Source organism: Eptatretus burgeri, chromosome 3 (assembly GCF_056783735.1).
Source record: "Eptatretus burgeri isolate ZD-2024b chromosome 3, Ebu_testis_v1, whole genome shotgun sequence".
Taxonomy (NCBI): Eukaryota; Metazoa; Chordata; class Myxini; order Myxiniformes; family Myxinidae; genus Eptatretus; species Eptatretus burgeri.
Genome location: NC_140963.1, coordinates 22,610,725 through 22,633,302, shown reverse-complemented (window position 1 = coordinate 22,633,302; position 22,578 = coordinate 22,610,725). Strand labels below are relative to the sequence as shown.

Sequence of the window (22,578 nt, the reverse complement as noted above, 5' to 3'; positions counted from 1 at the left end):
TGAAACGTTGTTATTATGTATGCTGTATTTACATTACCAGCTTGGTTGGCCTTTCCTGCCATCCAGTCTTATAAAGTTGTGAGTTGGCATTGTTTTTTTATATCATAGCTTTCTCCGTTACATCAACCGAGTGCTGTATTAGCATTTTGTGTGATTGGAGCATTGTAGATGCATTTTATCTTTTGTTGTGCACTTCTGTATGGAATATGGCTTTCAGCTAAGCTCATCTATCATACAGTATGTGGATATATATATATTGACTCCTCCCATGCTCTTCGAGTTGAAGAACGCTGCATAAAGCAACCATGAAAGGCTACGCAAGTTATAGCCCTTTGCTGTTTCAAACACTTCCAGAGTTCCTCCACAGCTGTAAAGACATTAACAAATAGTACTGCATAGGAATCCCAATGCTACACAACCCCTGAGCTGCTGGACCGGTTTCATCAATTATTGGTGAATCAACAGCAACAGCGCAGACAGAAATGCATACCCACGAGGCTTCCAAGCAGAAATGCATACCGAGGGAGCAATCAATTATTGTACACCGCTCCCTCTCAATTCCATCTCCTTGTGCTGCACAGTGGCAGCGCCGGGCACCAAAGGTTCCCCGGCAATGTCATGCACTGGAGAATATGTTATTTATTTATTTGGCATGGGGGTGGTGTACTTCAAATGTACCTGTACTTGTTGGGTCACCGAAATAGGTGACCTTTATTGTCAGTAATTCTGTCTGTTTGTTTGGATGTTTGTTTGTTTGTCATCAGCATAATTGGTAGTAAACGTGGGCCGATTTTGACCAAACTTGGGTGGTAGGTACATCTTATGACATAGTGCTTTGGAAATTGTGATGGTTGCTCGGGACGCTTTGGTTCCCTAGCAACAGCCGAAAAACCTTCAAAATCGGTACCGTTCACGCGAAATCAATTCCGAAAGCCATTATCCCACGTAGGCTTATGAAATTTGGCATGCATCATCTACAGGTGATGCTCTTCCAAATATATTCTGGTTTTTGTGATATATGGAATAGTTTACCCGCAGCACCCCCTACACATGGGGTATGCCTGAAAATTGAAGGCCCCCTAGCGACCAGGTGAGTGCATCGATCTGAATGAAACTTAGCAGGTTCATAGCACACCATGAGTACTACAACTTTGCCTCAGGACATATTGACCGATATTGCTTAGGTCAGGGGTCAAAGGGCAAAAATTGATAATATGCGAGAGCTGGAGGTGCCTTCACGCCAAATGCTACTCCTCCTAGGGTTATGGTCAGATAGTCATGAAAATTCACACTAATCATCTGGAATACATTGTGCACAAATGATCGTGCCGGATTTTCGATTGAGATCTTTGTTCACCCACAGCACCCCCTCAAACTTTGGGGATTTCCGATATCAAACCGCATTTTCGGTACTTTTCATTCAAATGGATACCGAGTAGTTATCAGTAGATGGAACTCGATGAGATTTGGTATGCATAATCTTAAGGTGATTCTCTATCCGCTATATGACATCCATTTTTTTCAATATCTTATAGCTTCCAAATGGTAACCCTCTCAACTTGGGTGTCCGAGGACCATTGAGCATTCCCGCTGAAAATTCAAAGTACACTAGCTCCAAGACGGTTGAACCGATTTTAATGAATCTTTACATGCTTATAGAGCATAATAAGTACTACAACTTTGCTCATTTGAATAATGACCCATCTCGAGTAGGTCAGGGGTCAAAGGTCAATATGTGCATTTTTTCAGGAGAAATTACCATTCAAGGCACCCTTGCTCCTACATGGATTAACCGATACGAATGAAAGTTCATAGATACATAGTACTCAATGAGTACTACAACTTCGCTTCAGGACATATTGACCTACCTCGGCTAGGTCAGGGGTCAAAGGTCAATATGTGCATTTTTTCGGGTGAAATTACCATTCAAGGCACCCTTGCTCCTACACAGATTAACTGATATGAATGAAAGTTCATAGGTACATAGTACTCAATGTGTACTGCAACTTTGCTTCAGGACATATTGACCTATCTCGGCTAAGTCAGGGGTCAAAGGTCAATGAGTGCATTGTTCGGGAAAAATGACCATTCAAAGCCCCCTTGCTCCTACACGGGTTAACCGATACGAATGAAAGTTCATAGGTACATAGTACTCAATGTGTACGACAACTTTGCTTCAGGACATATTGACCTATCTCGGCTAAGTCAGGGGTCAAAGGTCAATGAGTGCATTGTTCGGGAAAAATGACCATTCAAAGCCCCCTTGCTCCTACACGGGTTAACCGATACGAATGAAAGTTCATAGGTACAGAGTACTCAATGTGTACGACAACTTTGCTTCAGGACATATTGACCTATCTCGGCTAAGTCAGGGGTCAAAGGTCAATGAGTGCATTGTTCGGGAAAAATGACCATTCAAAGCCCCCTTGCTCACACACGGGTTAACTGATTCGATTGCAATTTCGTAAGTACTTAGTACTAGATTAACTCAGATCAGGGCTCAAAGGTCGTCGGATGCTCGGCGACCCATGGCCGCCTACCAGCTTGTTTTCTATATTTTTCAGTTTCACTCCTTATTCATTGACTTCATGCCTGTGTGACTTAAATAAAACACTGGAGCTAGCAGGCTATTCCCTGACTCCCATTTCTTTCTTGAATGGAGTTTGGCTGGATGTCTAAATATGTACAGTTACATGTAGGGAGGACAGTACAACTTATATTGTTTCAATACTCATCACACTTTTCAGGAACGCATTCCCGACATAAACCGGGGTCAACCAGTATATGTTAATAGTAATTATAAAAGTAGTTTTGGGCAAAATAAAGCAGAAAAAGAGCAATGGTGTCAAAGATTACAGACGTAAAGTAGCCAACAATGAAGACAATCACGGCAAAATTCTTCTAGTGTGTGCCTCGGATGACAGATTGAATAGGTAAGGAGTGCCAGTTGTACTCATACGAAGGATTAAGGCATTGCTGTCTTACTGGTTACCTGTGCACGGTTGTCCCTTTCCTCCACTTCTTACATTCTACTTTCTGCCTTTTTCCTTCTTTCTCCCTCCCACTTGCTGTCCCGATGTCTGCAAAATTCTGTTAAGATTTCCAAAAAAATTTAATGAAAAATCGTGAGGAAAGTTTTTGAAAGAAATATGATGTCACATCCTTGAGCAAACTAAGAGACAAAGGTTTTGTAACATCAGAGAGATCCGTTAACACAGACTGCTCTGAGCCTGATGGTCTAAGACTCTAAAACCATCCGCGGATCCCAAGACGGTGGTTAAACGGCTTTTAAAGTTATTAGAATTTCCTAAGATTTACGCAACGTAGCTGAAACTGACGGTGTCCACACGGGAAGGCAGGAAAATGGGAAAACGCTCCTTTACAATTAAATTGTTTGTTAAAGGTATATGTGAGAAGAGAGAGTCGACGCTAATCGATACTAATAAAAGGCAATGTGTGTGTGTCAGTGTGTCTCCTCCATAACTCCGAAACTATAAAACCTATCAGCCTGAAACTTTGCATGCATACTAAGAAAACTCCAAGGAAGTGCAAGAGTGAAAATTGGGTGTTTGGTTGATTAAAACTCCCCTTTTGAAGATAATTTAGGGGGGGGGGGGGTGCTCATCACAAAAAAACCAAAGTAAGCCTTGTCAGCCCTCTGTGATTGCTGGAGTCTTCAGCCGCCATTTTGTTCGGCCTATTTAAGCATGCCTCGATTTGGAAACACGATCTACTCTCACAGACTAATTAAAGTACATAATCGAAATTGTTACGTCGGATTTGAGAATCGGATCTGGTGAACAAAATAAGTGTCGAAATCTTGAGTGAAATCTGAAAATTTTAACAAATTAGTGATTTTTATAACCTAGTGTATTTCTTTAAGCAAAGCATTAAGCCAGGTAATCATTTGTCAAACAAGGTGTTCCATTGTAGTGTTTGAGTGTTTGAGTGCTTAAACCACTTACCGAGCTGTAGAGTACAGTTCGTGTCCTGATCGGGATGTGCAGTCAACAGCTACCACAAGGTGGAGGTACGTATACAGCATACACAGACGTGGTACATGTCGGTAGATTTGGATCTGTACGGACTCTCCGCGGGTATGTGGACATGCCATGCCTGTTTCGGGTGCTGTGGTAGCTGTTCTTGTTGTTTTATTTTCTCTCTCTCTCTCTCTCTCTCTCTCTCTCTCTCTCTCTCTCTCTCTCTCTCTCTCTCTCTCTCTCTCTCTCTCTCTCTCTCTCTCTCTCTCTCTGTGTGTCTGTCTGTCCCACGGTATAGCAACATTTGGTGAGGCATAGCTCTCCCCAACACCCCCCCTGCCTCCTAGCTTCCCCTCCCTCCCTCTCTCCTCTCTTCCTCTCTCTCCCTTCCCTCCCTGTCTCAACCCTCCTCCTTTATACCCCCTGTCAGCGAAGCTACAGGTTGTATTTGCAAGTAATAAATAAACGGGACAGACCAGGCACTCAAAGGACGAGTCGGGAGGCACATGCATTTATGTACAATGAAAAGAAATGAAGCCAAAAGCCGAACCCAACTATGGCACCAAAAAGAAATACTGGGACTCGCACAACAATAGGGAACAAGCGAGGGTTTGCGGAAAGGCACAAGTTGGTTTTGGCTCCGTGCACAATGGTGTTGCACAGGGTGATACAGCACAGGGCAGGATGGTGTTGAGGAGAGGTATGGTGATGAGATCAGACATGGCGATGAGGAGAGGGATGCCACTTCTGTCAAGGACCAATCCCAACTCCAACTAACTCCAAAATTCCAACACAAAACTGCAACTCCAAAAACTTCAACTACCACTCCAACTCCAAAAACAGAACTAGAACCACTGTGCTCAGACATTGTTACGGCCGTCATAAACTTTTGGCCCCGCCTTCTTGGGTGGTGCGTCCTGCTCATTGGCCATCCACTTCTGTAGGCGTGCCTTTCTCTGGGCCATCCTGCCCCATGGGGCAGTCCCAATAAAGAGTGTTATTCCCCCCCCCTCCCTTCCGCTCCCACCCCCTCTTCTCCAAAGCTCCGCAGCCGATCTCACTGCCATGGCCTGCAGTGCGCCAGCCAAACAGTCCCTACTGATTCCTCCGAAAGCACAATGTCATTTCCAGTTGTGCCTTTATGAACAAGTCCTAACTCAGCCTCGCTTACAAACAGAATGCTTTACACAACTAACTTACTCGATACTGCCTTAGAGTTAATACTCACTGCCTCCTCAGTGCATGTTTAACAAGACGTCTTACTCCGACAATTTCCCTGATATAAGAGTAAGCTGAGCTCCGCAGTCACACGGTCCATGCTATTCTTACCACATTCTAGTTATGGATCCCTCCTCCCCTTCCACATAACAGTATATTTGAAAGAATATGATAAGTTTTGCCATAAAATCATGCTCATGTTGGAAGCAAGTTTTTTAATAAAGATTAACTTTCTTACCAACTGTAAGAAGTTTGGGCTTTCTGGCAATGCCACTAATTTTGAAGTGCCTTCATTTTTAATGTCAGGTTTCAGCCCGCCTGTGATCTCGGGTTCCAGAATGGCATCCCGCACCAAGATGCTGCCACCACGGAGGATGAATGAGACAAAGAGATGCATGTGGATATAATTCCTTGTGCAATGCAGCCTCCTGTGGGTTAGAGACAGAAACAATGGAGAAGAGATGCAACATATCAACGGAGTAGTTATCTTTTCTAGGATTGTAACTTGTAACTCTTACGATACTGGGTCTCTCACGGCAGAAGAATTTGCAGCCTGGAATAACTTTGTTTCGAAACTTAGCCAACTTGCAATACAGAGTGGTTGAGCCTCAATCTCGGTAAAAAGGGGGACAGCATCTGGGGTAAAAGGATTATAGTGCCTCTGAACTCACAACCATGTATCGATTCTCCCTCTGAGTCCCAAAAATGTATTATACAAAGTGACACAACAAAATAGAGTAAATATCGTAAGCCCAGTTTTATCTGACTCTTTAGTCAGTTCCTCTACGCATGTTAGAAGTAATTATAAAAGTTTGTTTTGGACAGAATAAAGCAGAAAATAACAAACATACCGAAAGTATGTCAGGAGAAAAAGAGCGAAGGTGTCAGAGATTATAGATGTGGAGTAGCCAACAGTGTAGATGATTGATAATCTACGGTACATTCCCTGAAAAGTAATGAGGGGAGGGTTGCACAAGTATGGCATATTTAACAGCAATGATCAGCACTTATCAAGTTATCTAGTTCCGTCAAGTCATGGCTGACGTCTGGTGATATTCATGATCAGATTTCTTCAAACATCCCTATCCTGCAATGCAGAGCTGGATTTAAGTTTAACATCTCCTAGGACATTCGAATAGTAGAGGCCCCCTCCCCCCACCCCCACCACCAACCTTGAAATATAGTGGGAAGACAATTTTTTTTTAAAGAGCATTACTGTGTATAGATCTATAAACATTTCATTACAACACGTTTTTAAAAAAAAAACAAGATGAATTAAAAGTAAAAATCTTTTAAACTGGAAGGGCACTTGGTAGAGCGCATACCTCCACCAAGCTGATTAGTTTATGCTTTGTGTCCTACTAATGGGCCGGATCTGGATTCGAACCTGAACTAAAATTTAATTGGCTTGTTCTTGTCACCAAATTAACTCATCCACCAAGTTTCGTCCGAATCCGTCCATAACTTTTTCAGATATCATGCTATATATTGTTTTAGCCCCATCACTCAATGGTGAAAAAAAATCCTCGTATGGAGTTTGTGAAAACACATCTTAATGATACTGCAGGCATGTGGAGAATCGTTTTGTGGTCAGATGAGACAAACATTGAACTTTTTGGTCTAAATTCAAAGTGTTATGTCTGGTGCAAACCTAACACCATATCACTGTGTCAACACCATCCCAATGTCAAGCATGGTGGTGGCAGCATTATAATATAGGGCTGCTTTTTATCAGCAGAGATTGGCAAGCTAGTCGGGATCGAAAGGACAATGGAAAGTACAAAGTACAGGAGAATCCTTGATGAAACCTGCTCGATTCAGCCATGAATCTAAAACTGGATTGGAGATTTGCATTTCAGCAGGACAATGATCCGAAGCACAAAGCCAACGCCACAATGGAGTGGCTGAATAAGATGAAAATAAACGTTTTTGAGTGGCCCAGTCAAAGTCCTGACTTGAACCCAATTGAATATTTATGGGGAGAATTGAAGATTGCAGTCCATCGACGATCCCCTTCAAAGTTGGCAGAACTAGAACAATTTTGACATGAGGAATGGGCAAAGATTTCACCATCTCACTGTGCAAAGCTGGTAGAGATCTACCCAAAAAGACTCATCACAATCACTGTTGCAAAAGGTGCTTTGACCAAGTACTTACCTTCGGGGCTGAATACTTTTACAACTAATGGATTTTGATTTGTACATGTTTTTTGCAGCAGTTCCTGACATGTAACCTCCTTAAAGGTCCCCTGACATGCCAAAGTACATAAATTTCATTTATATATGTCCTATTGGAATTTTTCATCGTGATTTCAGATCTGACAATCTTTTTTCACAATACTCATTCTGTAAAATTTAAAATTAAAAAAAACAAACGTCTTCGGGAACGCCCCTAAAAATTCTGCTGAAAGGGGCGTAACCCACATGACGTCACATACAGTATGTCAAAGGCTGCACGTAAATTACTCGGGTTGGTGGTCTACGTAATTGTATTGGCTTTCTGTGTGTTTCCACATTATATTGGTCAACTCAATCGCTTCATTCATTTCTACTTTAAAAAAAAAATCGAACATTTGGTTTTGAATAATGGATGACATGGACTTTCACTTGTCTGGTAATGACAGTGAGTGTGAGAGAAATGAAGGATTTTGGTCTGAATCACATGGAGAATTGTCGGATAATGTAGTCGTGGGAGGTGAAGTTCAGCCAGCTGGAAATGGAATACGGCCTTACCAGTTCGAGCCTGAAGCAGGACCAGCAGAGGAAAATGGCGATGAAATTCCCGGAGTTCATGATGATCGGGAGGACATCGAAGGAAGACTTGGCAATAACAACTGGTTAGAAAAAATCCTATTCGTAATTCAATAATGTAAATTCGACTTGCACACTGCTCGATATCAGAAATATTTTAGTGACATGACGTGAATAGCGCAGCGGACATGTTTCTTCGCGGCAAATTAATCACAAACAAAGCCAGCCCATGTCATCGGCCGTGTCTCTCCGCGCATAAAACGAAGCAACCTCGCTGTCCGGATACGATGAAAACTTGTGTGCAGAACACACCTTGTGACACAATTGTCTCGAGTAGTCCGATAAATCTGACGTTCTGTTGCATTTTTATTTATTTTATTAACCTCCGCCGTCGAAGATGGATGGAGGTTACTGTTTTCACCCGTTTCTGTTTGTTTGTTACTTACGAAATCTAAAGAATCTAAAGATTTCGTAAGTATATTGATGCCTTCCGTTTCTGTTTGTTTGTTTGTTTGTAGGCACGATAACTCGAGAACGGAAGAAGCTACCAATGTCAAATTACACCACGTGATTCAGGAGGGTGATGGCTAGTGCTGATTAAATTTTGGTCAAAATCGATCAAAGGTCAAGGCCACAGTGAGGTCAAATATTCGATTTTTGATGGTTTGGTACAGATAACTCGAGAACGGAAGAAGCAACCAATGTCAAATTCCACCACGTGATTCAGGAGGGTGATGGCTAGTGCCGATTAGATTTTGGTCAAAATCGGTCAAAGGTCAAGGTCACAGTGAGGTCAAACATACAAAACATTCGATTTTTGATGGTTTGGTGCAGAATCATCGTAGAAACTTCAGGTTTGTGTCGCTACCTTCTCCAGAGACAGCTTTTATTAGACAAGGTCAGAGGTCAAGTTGACGATTTCGTAAGTACCAGTCGATGACTGCTTGTTTGTTTGTTTGTTTGTTTGTAGGCACGATAACTAGAGAACGGAAGAAGCTACCAATGTCAAATTACACCACGTGATTCAGGAGGGTGATGGCTCGTACTGATTAGGTTTTGGTCAAAATCGGTCAAAGGTCAAGGTCACAGTGAGGTCAAACAATTCCGTAAATTCACGTGGAGAAATGGAGTATTTTTGCTTCGCTCGACGTTACGAGTTCGTTTTAACTTCGATTTTAATTTTGTCTTCGGTTTTTGCGATCGCTTTGGACACTTAAAACTCGGTTGTCGAAATTCTGGTAAAAATCGGATGTTTTGGAGACGTTTTAAGACTGTATAAAAAAATATTTCACTCAACGCGTCACGGGTCGTCCCATGATGCAGTGCGCTCGAGCAGATGCGTCGTTGAGTGACGTTAAGGTTTTGAGTGGAGAAATGGAGTATTTTTGCTTCGCTCGACGTTACGAGTTCGTTTTAACTTCGATTTTAATTTTGTCTTCGGTTTTTGCGATTGCTTAGGACGCTTAAAACTCGGTTGTTGAAATTCTGGAACAGCGATGAATAACTGATATATATATAATAAATAATGTATTTTGTCAGATTCTTCTGAAAAGTAATACACCTATTATCTGGCATATCCTGCTGGTACTGAATCACTTTAAAAAAAAAAAAAATGGAATTTTTATAAGAAATCTAGTTTTTGTCTGGGACTCATTATCTGCAAACCACAGTGTAAAATGGTAGACCACAATGAATTCAGAATTCAAGCTCCCCTTGGGCTTCTGACTGATTCATGCTTTTATTAGACAAGGTCAGAGGTCAAGTTGACGATTTCGTAAGTACCAGTCTATGACTGCTTGTTTGTTTGTTTGTTTGTAGGCACGATAACTCGAGAACGGAAGAAGCTACCAATGTCAAATTACAACACGTGATTCAGGATGGTGATGGCTAGCGCTGATTAGATTTTGGTCAAAATCGGTCAAAGGTCAAGGTCACAGTGAGGTCAAACATAATTCCGTAAATTCACGTGGAGAAATGGAGTATTTTTGCTTCGCTCGACGTTACGAGTTCGTTTTAACTTCGATTTTAATTTTGTCTTCAGTTTTTGCGATCGCTTCGGATGCTTAAAACTCGGTTGTCGAAATTCTGGTAAAAATCGGATGTTTTGGAGACGTTTTTAGATTGTATAAAAAATATTTCACTCGACGCGTTACGGGTCGTCACGTGATGCAGTGCGCTCAAGCAGACGCGTCGTTGACTCACGTAAAAGTTTTCTGTGTGCGCGCTGATGGTGTTTTCGATAAAGATGGTGTTTAAAAGTCATTTTTTATCCCAATAAAGGTCATCGTCGCATGCCTGACTCGCTGAGCCGTCAGATTATGTGAAGATTGTTGGTGGATGGCCGAATATTACAGTTTTGTGACTTTGATAAAATAATATTAAATGATTGCGTGGAGAAATGGAGATTTTTGCTTCGGTTGACGTTACGATTTTTGATGGTTTGGTACAGAATCATCGTAGAAACTTCTGGTTTGCGTCGCTACCTTCTCTCAAGACAGCTTTTATGAGACAAGGTCAGAGGTCAAGTTTAAGATTTCGTAAGTACCAGTCTATGACTGCTTGTTTGTTTGTTTGTGAACAGTATTACGGAAAAACTCCTCGACGGATTTCGACGAAACTTGGTGGGGGGGGGGGGGGTTCGAATAAAGCTCCAGCACGTCATATTTATCGGCCTAGTCAGACGGACGACGGATTTATCGGACTAGTCTAGACTCTTGAGATCTCGAGTTGACAAGTAACTTGTATTAGCATGTACACAATGTATAAGTCAATGCGTAAGAGTCCCGAGGATATGAGGCCGTGTAATAGGACAGATACATTTGTCTTTCATAGTTGTGCAAACATTTTTTTCCCTTTTCTTTTATTACAGCATTTTGGCTGGTGTGGTAGTCGTATGGCAGCTTAGCTGCGGGGTAGCTATCATTTCTTGAAGCGCGACTGCGTCGCTGATGCAGTGCCCCTCTACCAGTACACACACTGGAACTGGTACTCATTTCGCTGACCTCGGAAGGATGACAGGCTGAGTCAACCCCCTGGTGTATTAATTCAGCGGCCGACGGGGCTTGAACTCAGGACCCTATGATCCCAAGCCGCCACCCTAACCACTGAGCCAACACCAGGCGAGCATTTTGGCTAAATGTTAATGAATAGCAAGCCAATGGAAGCAGTACCTTCACTTTAGATGTCCATATTCTCCGACGATTATCATCTTTCGGGAATACATGAATGCTTACACAGTCTTTGCTTGCATTGCTGCATCCTGCTACGATACATCTTGCAGGCATTTATGAAAGTAAGGCTAAAACTATTTAAAACTTTCGCGAAACAATCACTGGAATTAAGACGATCACAGAGATTGCACTAACATGTGCAAAATGCATTTGTACGTATTGTATAAGGCGTGCGACGTCTCGACTCAAGTCAATCCACTCTGTGCGAGTTTCTGTATGTGACGTCACGCAGAGATTGGCTTAAGTCCATTTTTTTAGGGGCGGGGCAAAGCAAGTTGTGAATAGCTCCAGAAATGATCGAAATATTGCTTTAATTATCCCATTTTTGATTTTAAAAAAAACATGGGTGATTTCTTCATGAGGAAGGTCAAGTTAATATATAAATAACAAGTTTATTTTGCATGTCAAGGGACCTTTAAGTATGAGTGTTTTTTTTTTTTTTAGTATGATGAAATCTCTTCAATTATAAATACAAAAGTTCATTTCGAAAAATTGTTTGGATATAATTCATATGAACATCTTAATGTGGCATTGTCATTTGGGGTGTAAACTTTTGCAGGCCACTGCATACAGCTTTAACCCAACTGTAGGGAGATGGCGTACACCTCAGGGAGACCCCAGAATGAGGTGGATGAACTCAATCAAACTCAATTCGAATGCCACTAACATCAACACAATAGTGGCCCACCACCACGTAAGAGACCGGGTGAGATGGTATAACATCACACATGGAGTGCCAACGCTCGACCCCCAGCAAGGCCCATCAGTCATATTTACATTTTCACATATTTTTAAGTGTGGAATACATTGTTAATCATTTATTTAACCGAATTTAATTTATATTCTTCTCCATGGACTTGTTAAAAGTTGAAGACTTTTACTTTGTTTCTGTAGTATTCATTGATTTCAAAGAATAAAAGAAAATAGTGTGAATTAATTTCACCATGCATGCAGGTTTACTCATTTTTCGTAGCATCACAAGGATCAGATCAGTCAATTGTCAACTTCATGAATAAGGAACAATCCATAATTTGTGTCTCGTGTAATGAAAAAATTATATTACTTCTGCTTTGCAAGAAAAGCATCAATATATTATCTTCATTAATAATAGACGGCCGGCCAAGACTATCTCCGGGGTCTAAAAATTAGTCCCGTAGGCATTTCTTGTTAAAAGTGATTATGCATGTCCGAAATTAAGATGATAGGGTGAAGCTTCAGAATATGCCCCATACCATCTCGAACTTTGACCTTTGAGGTCAGAGGTCAAGGTCAAATGCCAAATTCCTCATTTTTTGGTTATAGTGAATTTCGTTTCAGCATTGCCACATCTATATGCCTGTGTATGAATTATTCACCTAGGCTTACTGTCCTTTAGTCTCAGCAATAAATTTAGACTAGAGATTTACTTGAAAACATGAAAGGCCGCAATTGTAAAATGGCCATTTTCTCGAATTTCTGAAGATGGACGCATGTAATCTTCTCATGTGAGTTCTCAACTCGTAAGATGAACTCATGTGAGATCAAAACGTTGTATAAGAGAGTTGGCACATAAGAGAATGTTTGAAATATAATTTGCTAACCCATATAGCTGTAGTTAGTGGTAGTCATTATTGCAGTTGACAGCGTCACACCCGCATGCTGGGATACAGTTCTGGCGAGACTTGCTGCACTTCCATGCACTCGTTCGACACTTGCTTTTACACGCACAAGTGACTAGTTCAGTACAAGAAGCTGGAATGGCGGGGAGTCGCATCCACACGATCTCAAGTCCAGAGTCTGTTAGCTTCCAGCCACCAGTCTCTTCTGGAGCTTCAACCGCTATCCGAGGTTTATCAGCCTGGTACCAGATGTCCATATACTCATCGGTAGTCTGCTATTCCACCAAGTACACTTGGTATCGTATTAGGAGCGAATAATCCCGCCTCGATCCAGATATCCTCCAGCCCTGCGCTCTCATAATGCTGTCCAATAGCTTTGAGGTAATTGAAGAGAATGTGGAGGTGACCAAGGAGGCATATAACATTGCTGTATTTGGCGGGATCGTTCCATACGAGTTCTTTCATCCGACTGTAGAGAGGTTGGTCAGCAAAAATGATCGTGTGTGTCTGTCCCACCTTTTCACTGATATTCATGAACTTGGTCATCACAGTTGTCATTGTGTCATCATGGTCTGCCGGTGCCTTCAGAATTGGGAGCATACCTACATTGGTGACAGGTGGGGTCCCGTTCGTCGCCAGACTGTTAAATGTCGCCCATGGTGGCACAGATTGTGACTCACCACCATGTAATATTCTTGATAATGTCCATGCCAAGTCGTTGGACTTGCTGTTATTTGCATTGCCAGACTCTTGGAACCACGACTCTACGTTGATGGCGGCACCATCAGGAAAAGTGGGGGACGGACGAATACCAGAACGAGGTTTCGAGTATTCTAATATGTGCATCTTGCCGATTCGTTCCTGGCTGAGAGCTTTAGTATGACCGATATGCCGAGGTTCATCTCTGTGATAAACAGTTCCGTCATCTCGCTGTCACACTGCCATCTGTGTATAATGTGTAGTGTTGTTGCCGTCAATTGTTTCCTCAAGTACGTCAATATTGTCACATGAACTGAGGACCAGCCCTGAGGTCTCGAATGGGGGGATTACCTCGGGAATAAAGACTCCGTCGTTTGCGTCGGCCCTGTCGAGAATATCATTTGCGATGGACGTGTCAATGCGCCATATTGTGTCGATGCTGATACAGTGACCACTTGCATACAATAGATCCATCAAGGCCTCGGATCGCGTCATTTGATGTTCTGTCATCCCTAATCCAATGTGTTTGGGTGTCAGCTTGCGCCCCTGGGAAAGGCGAAAGATGATGTCCTGTGCGATATCACAGACTAAGCGGTCGAGCTCTGCACATGTATCAGCAGCTTCAGTATTATCCTCGATCGCATCGGCGAAAAGGACTCCGAGAAATATGTGCAACGATTGGGGGATGATCTCATTCACATGGTCTTGGTCGATTCCTCGCCATCCTAATTCGTGACCAGGGCGGCTATTGAGATCGTTGCACAATTGGAGAGCAGAATGTACCATTTCCTGCAGTGGATTGCTGGCCATCATCGAAAAGTCATTACCATCATCAGAATCTTCCGAGTCTTCATCCCTGTGCATTCCTGACAGATGTTGAAATGACACATTCATTCCTTTCACTGGGATACAAGAGCAATGAGGCTGTACGATTGAGGGGTCTAATGAAGCCAGCTCTACTCCCGAGTCTCTTCGGTACCGCGTCAGTGAAGGTTTTCCTTCGTGACAAATAGCTCCGAGGTATTTCCTGTCCTTTCGCTTCACATAAATCCTGAAATCGCTTCCAAACCTCCCCCATATCGTATACATATCCACGTGAAAGCCCGTCATTCAGAATGTCACATAGGGTCGTCAGCTCCTTATCTTCACCTTGTCCAACATCCAGTCTTTGTTTCTCTGCTTCTCTCTCAAATTTGATCAAGCATGAGAGATGACATTTGCCTTCAGCAGCAATCAGATCGACTGTGCCTGCCAGACGAATCCGCAGCGCCGTGTCTACGTTAGAAAGTTCCAGTATCTTACGGGATAAATGCATTGTCCGGATATCATGCAATTCAGTTTGACTCTTGCAAACTTTCTTACCCGGTTTTCCCTTCCTTTCGTCTTGGCAAAATATACATTTTGCCCAGTCTACTTTTTCACGTTTTCCACGCGATGACCGTGCCTCCAAATCCATGCTGTCCCCGCCACCGCCAGTTGCAGCTCCTTCGCACAGTGGTTTCGATCTGAGACGCTTCAATCGACTTTCAGCCGTGAAATCACAGTAACACGAGCTGTGCCACATCAACGGCGATTCCCGTATTGAAATATCGTTCAGCCTCTTCAATCCATCAGATTCCTCTCCGAGGCGATTGCGTTCAGCAAGGACCGTGATCACCCTATTCTTACCATCGTCCGATGCTTGGCGTGTTACTTCCTTGCACTTTTTTGATTTCAAACAGAACAGACATGTGGACATGAGTTCTGACTCTTTTTTGCGTTTTTGCGAATCTATCATTCCTCTAGCTTTCATTTCATCCATTGCCCCAAATTTAACAATGCAATTGTCGTATATTTCACACAAAATGAAAGCAAAACAACGCAAAAGATGTGTTGAAAGCTCAACTGTTCAGCGCCATGTTGCAGACACTGGCTACTTCCTCCGCAAGAGCGATTATAATCGCGATTATAATCGATTATAATCCACTAATTAGTGGACTGAGTGGAGCACCGTGGGCATGACCACGGCGCGCGTGAGGGACGCTTCTATTTCGTCATTTTTTGAGAAAATCGATTTGGTTGCCATTGGTATGGGGCAAATTCTCAACAACAGAGATATTTTCTACCTTTTGGCACCCCATACCAGTTTTTAACATGAAATGCCTGCGGGGTGTCATGATAGGTTAGGTTGGCCAGCCGTCTAAAACACTCATGTGAACTCATTCCCAGAATGAACCAAAATGTGCTTACGCTGCTCAGCAGACTATATTATATAACTATGCATAAGATCAAAAGCCAGTGACACATTATTTATTTATATATCATACCATCTCTCGGCTATCCGGCATGCCCTTTATGCATTTGCTGTAGTCAGCCAATGTCTGGTTTCTGCCTGGAGACACCATCCAAGCTCCATTCTCGGAACACCACCGCATCACGTGGCCTGCAATAAAAATGCACAGACACCGGTTTCATTGATGTTTGACAAGAAACTCTGGAAGATCACATGCAATACGCAACTTTTAAAATGATGTGATCCCCCTCAGAATGCTTAGCATGCATGCACAGACACCCCTAGCAACAATGGTCATTAGGGCAGGGAACGTATTGTTGCGGTTCTACAAAACAGCATGCCTCTAAGGCAATGGAACCCAACATACAGTGATCCCCAGGCAGTTATTTTGTTTGTCTTCATGTAGTTCGACCTTCCCCTCATGTCTAGTGGGTTAACAGGATGAAGTGCATTGCATGGGTCTTCTAGTTAGGTCTATTAACTATATCTCTATCTCCTATTGTGATTTCTAATCCAACCCTTTCCTTTTAGCCATGGTACGAATCAAGCAAGCAAGCAAGCATACACGCCATGCAAAATGCGATGAGTAATAAGCACACTATGATTCCTCCAGTGGCTTGGAACCAACAATGCACACCACATACTATACTGCATGCGCATCGCGTTCCATTAATGCATTAAAATATGCATGCCAATTTACAAACGGCATTTCACCTTGTTTCACATCTCGATCACCAAACCTTACCACTTCGACCACAAACACCTCCCGCACATGGGAAAAATATTTCCGTACTTCCTCGTACCTCTGCATCACTACAATTTGCCACTATACAGAGGAGTGCTGCACAACTTGGTCTGTCCTCAGACCGCGTGATGCGGGGCCGAGCAACGGACATTAATAGCTAGACCTCATCTCGCCGGGGATGTCCTAGGTGAGCAAGGGGGATTAATATGAGCCTCGTCCAGTCACCAGAACACGGCAAGACAGGGGTGGTGAGGAGGGGTCGCGGGAAGGACGATGCAGGAGTTTGATATGGGGCCCGGGTGTGCATTGCTATTTGACATTCAGACTGCACTCGGAGTACGTTCAGGGCTAGGGTGACGGCTCATACCCTATGTTTAGTTGGTAGCTCTGGGCCTTGTTGAGGCGGATGAGCGAATGAGACCATTTCTCACCCTGGGAGCCTGGCAGGGCATGGCTGGGGCCCAATGGAGAAGCAGGATTCAGGTCACAGCGCGTTGCTTTTGGGTCGTCACCCCACCCTTCGCCCGGGGCTTATAAAAAGCAGAGCGTGGAGCCATTCACTCTCTACTTCGCCCCCTACTTCTCTGCTCCTCTCAGCTCTTCGTTGTCTCTACCCTTCGCTGGCTCTTTGCTTGCCGTTGGTGTGCAACTGTGGGACGTGCTTCTTCTTGAGGACCAGTGCGGAGCGCACGTTGCCACGAGCCCCGGCAAAGTGACTAAGCCAGAGATAACGTGCCGTATCTTGAGGTGGGAACACTTAGGCAGAACGTCCCACGGAGGTACACGCTACACGAACAGACCTATACATGGCTAGGTTAAGGATCTTTTGCCTCACGCATCTTCTCTTCTCTTCTCTTCTCTTCTCTTCTCTTCTCTTCTCTCTCTCTCTCTCTCTCTCTCTCTCTCTCTCTCTCTCTCTCTCTCTCTCTCTCTCTCTCCATACTCTCTCTCTCTCTCTCTCTCTCTCTCTCCATACTCTCTTCTCTTCTCTTCTCTTCTCTTCTCTTCTCTTGTCTTCTCTTCTCTTCTCTTCTCTTCTCTTCTCTTCTCTTCTCTCCTCTCCTCTCCTCTCCTCTCCTCTCCTCTCCTCTCCTCTCCTCTCCTCTCCTCTCCTCTCTCTCTCTCTCTCTCTCTTTTTCCACCCCTCTGTCCCATCACCTTTGGATGCACAATAGAGCATCATTACTGACTCTCAATCCTATTTTCCTCTGGCACGACACCACACCTCTCACTCCCACACCTTAGAAACCAGTATTCCTCCCTCCTACGGCTCCCTAAACGTACTGGGTTACGTTGGTCTGCTGACCACGCCTGGTATTGCAAGGCCGTTTATCCTCATCTTCTCTTTTTCTCTCTGGGTTCTATTTAATCTTCCGTGTGTGTGTGTGTGTGTGTGTGTGTGTGTGTGTGTGTGTGTGTGCGTGCGCGAGTGATGGCGCCTGTCCTACTTTCTGTTAAGATTGTGTAAGTTTTAACGGGATAACTCTGCTCTGTGTCTGCTTTGTAAGATTGCTTGCCTTTTTCCGCACCCCACAAGTCCTTGCTATCCCTGCTGTACATAGCAAAAACCCCATTCACTGTGCCACATCCCGTTCTTCGCTTGATTGTAAACAAATGCTTGTGTAGAAATGTTCCCAGCTCGTTTTCATCTTTTCCTTCATTGGTCCAGCATGGTTTGTACTCTAGTTTCGCCGGGGCGTTATCCCCCAACGATCTGTTTTCCAGTCGGTGCGTTCTTCGCAGTTACACTTGGCTGCATCCGATCTGGTAAGGTGATCCGGTTTGAGCAAGGCGTGCCGAGGGCGTGTCCCCCGGGAATTAAACCACGTGATCTTTAGGTAATCCGTATCAGACGGAGAACCCTAAGTCACGTGCTCGAGTTATTAGCGTTCCCGGTCGATTAGCGACCCACCGCGTCACGAAGTTATTCTTGTGTGATGGCCTGCGATTCCGGAGAGTCTGGGGGGAACACGAGGTAGCTCACCCCCTCGTGGTCTTTCTCGTCCTCAACCCCGGGTCCGCAACAGTATATTGTGCATATTAGATAAGGATTGTTGCCTAAAATGGCTCACAAAGCTTCTCAAAGAAGCTGAAAATACTTGGAAAAGTACCTGAGAGAATGGGGTGTTCCTCGACACAACAAAACAGTTGGAGAACTTTCTGATCAACTTGCACAAAAAGTTGATATCTTGCAACCTGTACTGAAAAAAACTCCTGACGATGTGAGCCAATGCAAGGCCTGTGGACGCTTTGTTCTACCTGACCTCCCCGATCATCGATGTCAGTGAATGGACTTTTTAAACATTGTGGAATTACCTCATGTGAACTTGGCAGGCTTGGTGATTTATTCAATGAATGTCTGCAATTCAAAAGATGATGTCATCATTACCAACATCCAGGCAGACTTCCTCGAGGGAGACTGGTTTGGGTGCTTCTTAACACTGATAGGAAAGACATATCTGGGGCTTGTCAATGCATGGGTTCAATTTAAAATGATGATATTTACTATTAATCATATTTGGGTGGAGGGAGAAGGTGGGAGTGGGAGCCACATTTGCTTTGAGGGCCGCTTGTTTGGTTCTGGGGCCACAAAAGAGATTACACTAGATTTTTGCATTTGTACCATCAGGAAATTGTATGATCTCTACACCTCTCATACACAGATATTGTATTTCCTATACGAGAAACATGCATGACCAGGGGGCGTGGGTGATGGGAGTAATGTGGCTGTGAATGTCTGCCATTATCAGGCGTTTTGTGGTGGGTTAATATTATTTTTCTTCTTTAACGACGACGATCAGTCCCACGTTCTTGTCAGGTTGGCCAAAGTCTTCAATGAACCAGCTGGCCAGGCCTCACGTTTAACTGTAAGATGAGAGCAGGAATTTGGAATTTGTTCAGATTGCTGGCGATAGCTCGCTTCCTCTTTGCAAAAGACACAGACGTTTACCATCCACTAACTTATGCCAGCAGATGGGATACCCAGTTTAACGTCCATCCAAGGGACGGCACACACATTGATGAATCACCCTGCCTGTGAAACACCGGGATGACAGTTTATATTTGGGTCGGAATTTGAACCCAGGTGAGACAGCTAAGAGCGAGCGTGCATACCTCTCAGCTATCCTGTTGTGATCTGGCCATTCATTGATTTATAAAAACTGAATCGATCCGAGCAGCAGTTCCGACTGCTGAAAATTTTTTTTTAAAGGCTTTCATTTGTCCAATTCGCACATTCTTTCACAGCCCTTCCTCTCATCGACATCCAGAGGATTGTATGGTGGAGGAGGGGGTTTGGCAGGAGGATAACCTGAGGGGAGGGGAAGGGAAGGCAGCACGAGTGGAGGGGGAGGCAGCGTTAAGGGAGGGGGAGGCAGCGTAGGGAAGGGGGAAGCAGTGCGAGGGGAGGGGGAAGCAGCGAGAGGGAAGGGGAGGTAGTGTGAAAGGGGTGGCAGAGGCAGTGTGAGAGGGGAGGAGAAGGCAGCATAAGGGGAATGGAAGGCAGCGTAAGGGGAATGGAAGGCAGCATAAGGGAAATGGAAGGCAGCGTAAGGGAATGGAAGGCAGCATAAGGGCAAGGGTAGGCAGCATAAGGGCAAGGAAAGGTAGCATAAGGGCAAGGGAAAGCAGCATAAGGGCAAGGGAAAGCAGCATAAGGGCAAGGGAAAGCAGCATAAGGGCAAGGGAAAGCAGCATTATGGCAAGGGAAAGCAGCATTATGGCAAGGGAAAGCAGCATAAGGGCAAGGGAAAGCAGCATAAGGGCAAGGGAAAGCAGCATAAGGGCAAGGGAAAGCAGCATTATGGCAAGGGAAAGCAGCATAAGGGCAAGGGAAAACAGCATAAGGGCAAGGGAAAGCAGCATAAGGGCAAGGGAAAGCAGCATAAGGGCAAGGGAAAGCAGCATAAGGGCAAGGGAAGGAAGTGCAATGGGAGGAGGAGCAGTGGAGGCAGCATACCAGGCCATTACCAGGGCAGTACAACACGTTCAAACAGCAACGTTGTATTTTTAAGCTCCGTTTTCCATGTAAAACCAGGTGGGAGCATTTCAAAATTTAAACCCATGCTATCTACCTGGCAACTGCATGCATTCCTCCAACCTGCTCACATGCATGCAGGTATGTACAAACCCCCACCACGTCCGACCTCTGTGTGTGCTGAATACGTACCTCTTCATTTTCAGTCACTGCCGACTATTAATATATTGCAGAAACTATTAGTGCGTTTATATTAATATTTTCTCATGAAAGCAAATCGCACAAAACAGGAAAAGAAAACTGTGTCCGTAATTGCCAAAAAAAATGGACCCCTGTTGATTATCGTCACGGATTGTAAAAGCAGGTTTAGAGAGCATGGCGTTGTGCCAAACGACATTCCACTTTCTGCACATTCCTTAATCTATTCTTCACGAAATATAATTGTACGTACAGTGGAAAAAAAATTAATCTGAATGCTTTGCTGAAATACATTATTATACTTAGTTATAAAAATCGCTTCATGGTTTAAATTTTCAGATTTCACTCCAGATTTTGACACTTTAGTCCATCAGATCCCATTTTCAAATTAGATGTAATATTTCGATTATATACTTTAACTAGTAGTGAGAGTACATCATGTTTCCAAAGCAAGGCACGTTTGTTTGAATAGGCCAAACAAAATGGTGATTTAAGATCCCAGCAGCTCACTGATACAAGGCTGACCAAGGATGATGCCTTGATGATGGATATAATTAAATAAGGCCGTTAATTATCTTTAAAGGGGTGTTTTAATTAACCCTAACACCTAATTTTCACTCAGCAGTTCCTTGGAGTTCCCTTAGTATGCGTGCAAAGTTTTTGGCTGCTGGGTCTCATGGCTTTGGAGTCATGGAGGAAAAACACTGACATTTATTATTGTCGAAATAATATTTTATCTCTTTCCATGTAATCCTTGTAAATGTTTATTTTTATTCCTTGTGACAATCTAAGGGAGTAGCAGACCACTGGAAAGTAATTTTCACCAACAACAAATAACAGACCTTGTCCTGAGCAGTTACCATTTATGTATCTTTTATGAATCATTAATCTCATCATATAAAGGAGGTACAAGAGAAAAACTATTAAAGTATGTTTTCATTTTAAAATAGCAGAAATTTTAGGATCCCATTTTGCGATTTCAACCAAAACTTTGATTGTTCATTTTGGTGAAGGTTTATTCTTCCATCCAAATTAATCCTTTGATGTGAGTGGGTAATCCACTCTGTATGCTAATTCGATTCAGAGCCTGTGACATGCATTTATCTCTGCTGGCCTTTCTTATTTGCTTTGTTGTCTCTTTCGTCTTCTATCTTTTTTTTTAAACTGTCCCTTTCTACTTTTATTTATAACACTGCCAGTAAGGCTTTTTTTTCAGCACCCTTGCATTCACGGTGCCCTTTGGCTTTTGAAGAGGGGGTGGGGCGGGGGGGGGGGTTGGGAGGGGTGACAGGATGAGTGCCTTCAATACAAAGAGTTTGGCCAACCCGATTTTGCACTGGGAAACAAAGTGACGCCTATTGTTTAGTTGACCAAGCACAAAATCAACCCCCCCTCCCCACCCCCCAACCCCAAAAAGGAAATTTTCTGTATGTGTTTGTGTAGGTCTGAAAATCATCAGAAAAAAATGGCTGTGCCAATTTGCATAAGTGCTGGGGGTACCCAGGATAAGGTCATGGGCACAAAACTAAACAATATGTGCCATTTTGTTACCCAGTGCAAAACCAGGTTGGCCAAACCATTTGTATAGAAGGCACTAGACAGGATAGTCTACAGGTATAAACGCTCACCTCTGTGCTGTTTATCCTTGGTTTCAATGTCAGCCTAATTATAAAAAAACACTGTCATCTTTGTGCTTTCCATGCCAGGCCGAGGCATCAATGCGTGCACAATCACCCCCTCGTCAGGGGTGTGTAGTGGCCCCCACACTTTTCAGTGCTTGTATGGACTGGATTCTGGGGAGGATGTCAGAGAGATCAAGCTGCGGTGCCTTGTTTGGGAATGTCAAGATCTCTGACCTTGATTTCGCAGATGATGCAGTCATCTTCGTGGAGACTGGATATCCTTTTGGGGG

At 43.6% G+C, this 22,578-nt stretch overlaps 1 protein-coding gene and 1 long non-coding RNA gene across 3 annotated transcripts in view; one reads left to right on the top strand and one right to left on the bottom strand.

Annotated features, from left to right (window-relative positions):
• The window catches only part of LOC147029532 (parathyroid hormone/parathyroid hormone-related peptide receptor-like), a 223,473-nt gene that overhangs the window by 116,245 nt on the left and 84,650 nt on the right, over positions 1-22,578 (bottom strand). For both annotated transcript variants that reach the window (XM_085872654.1, XM_085872655.1), the window contains 3 exons: positions 15,782-15,897; positions 6,050-6,144; positions 5,437-5,626 (listed from right to left, as the gene is read on the bottom strand). In XM_085872654.1, the coding sequence (XP_085728780.1) occupies positions 5,437-5,626; positions 6,050-6,144; positions 15,782-15,897 (401 nt within the window). The remainder of the gene's footprint in view (positions 1-5,436; positions 5,627-6,049; positions 6,145-15,781; positions 15,898-22,578) is intronic.
• LOC147029534 (uncharacterized) overlaps positions 1-22,578 on the top strand; it is a 69,370-nt gene that overhangs the window by 19,999 nt on the left and 26,793 nt on the right. The window lies entirely within an intron of this gene.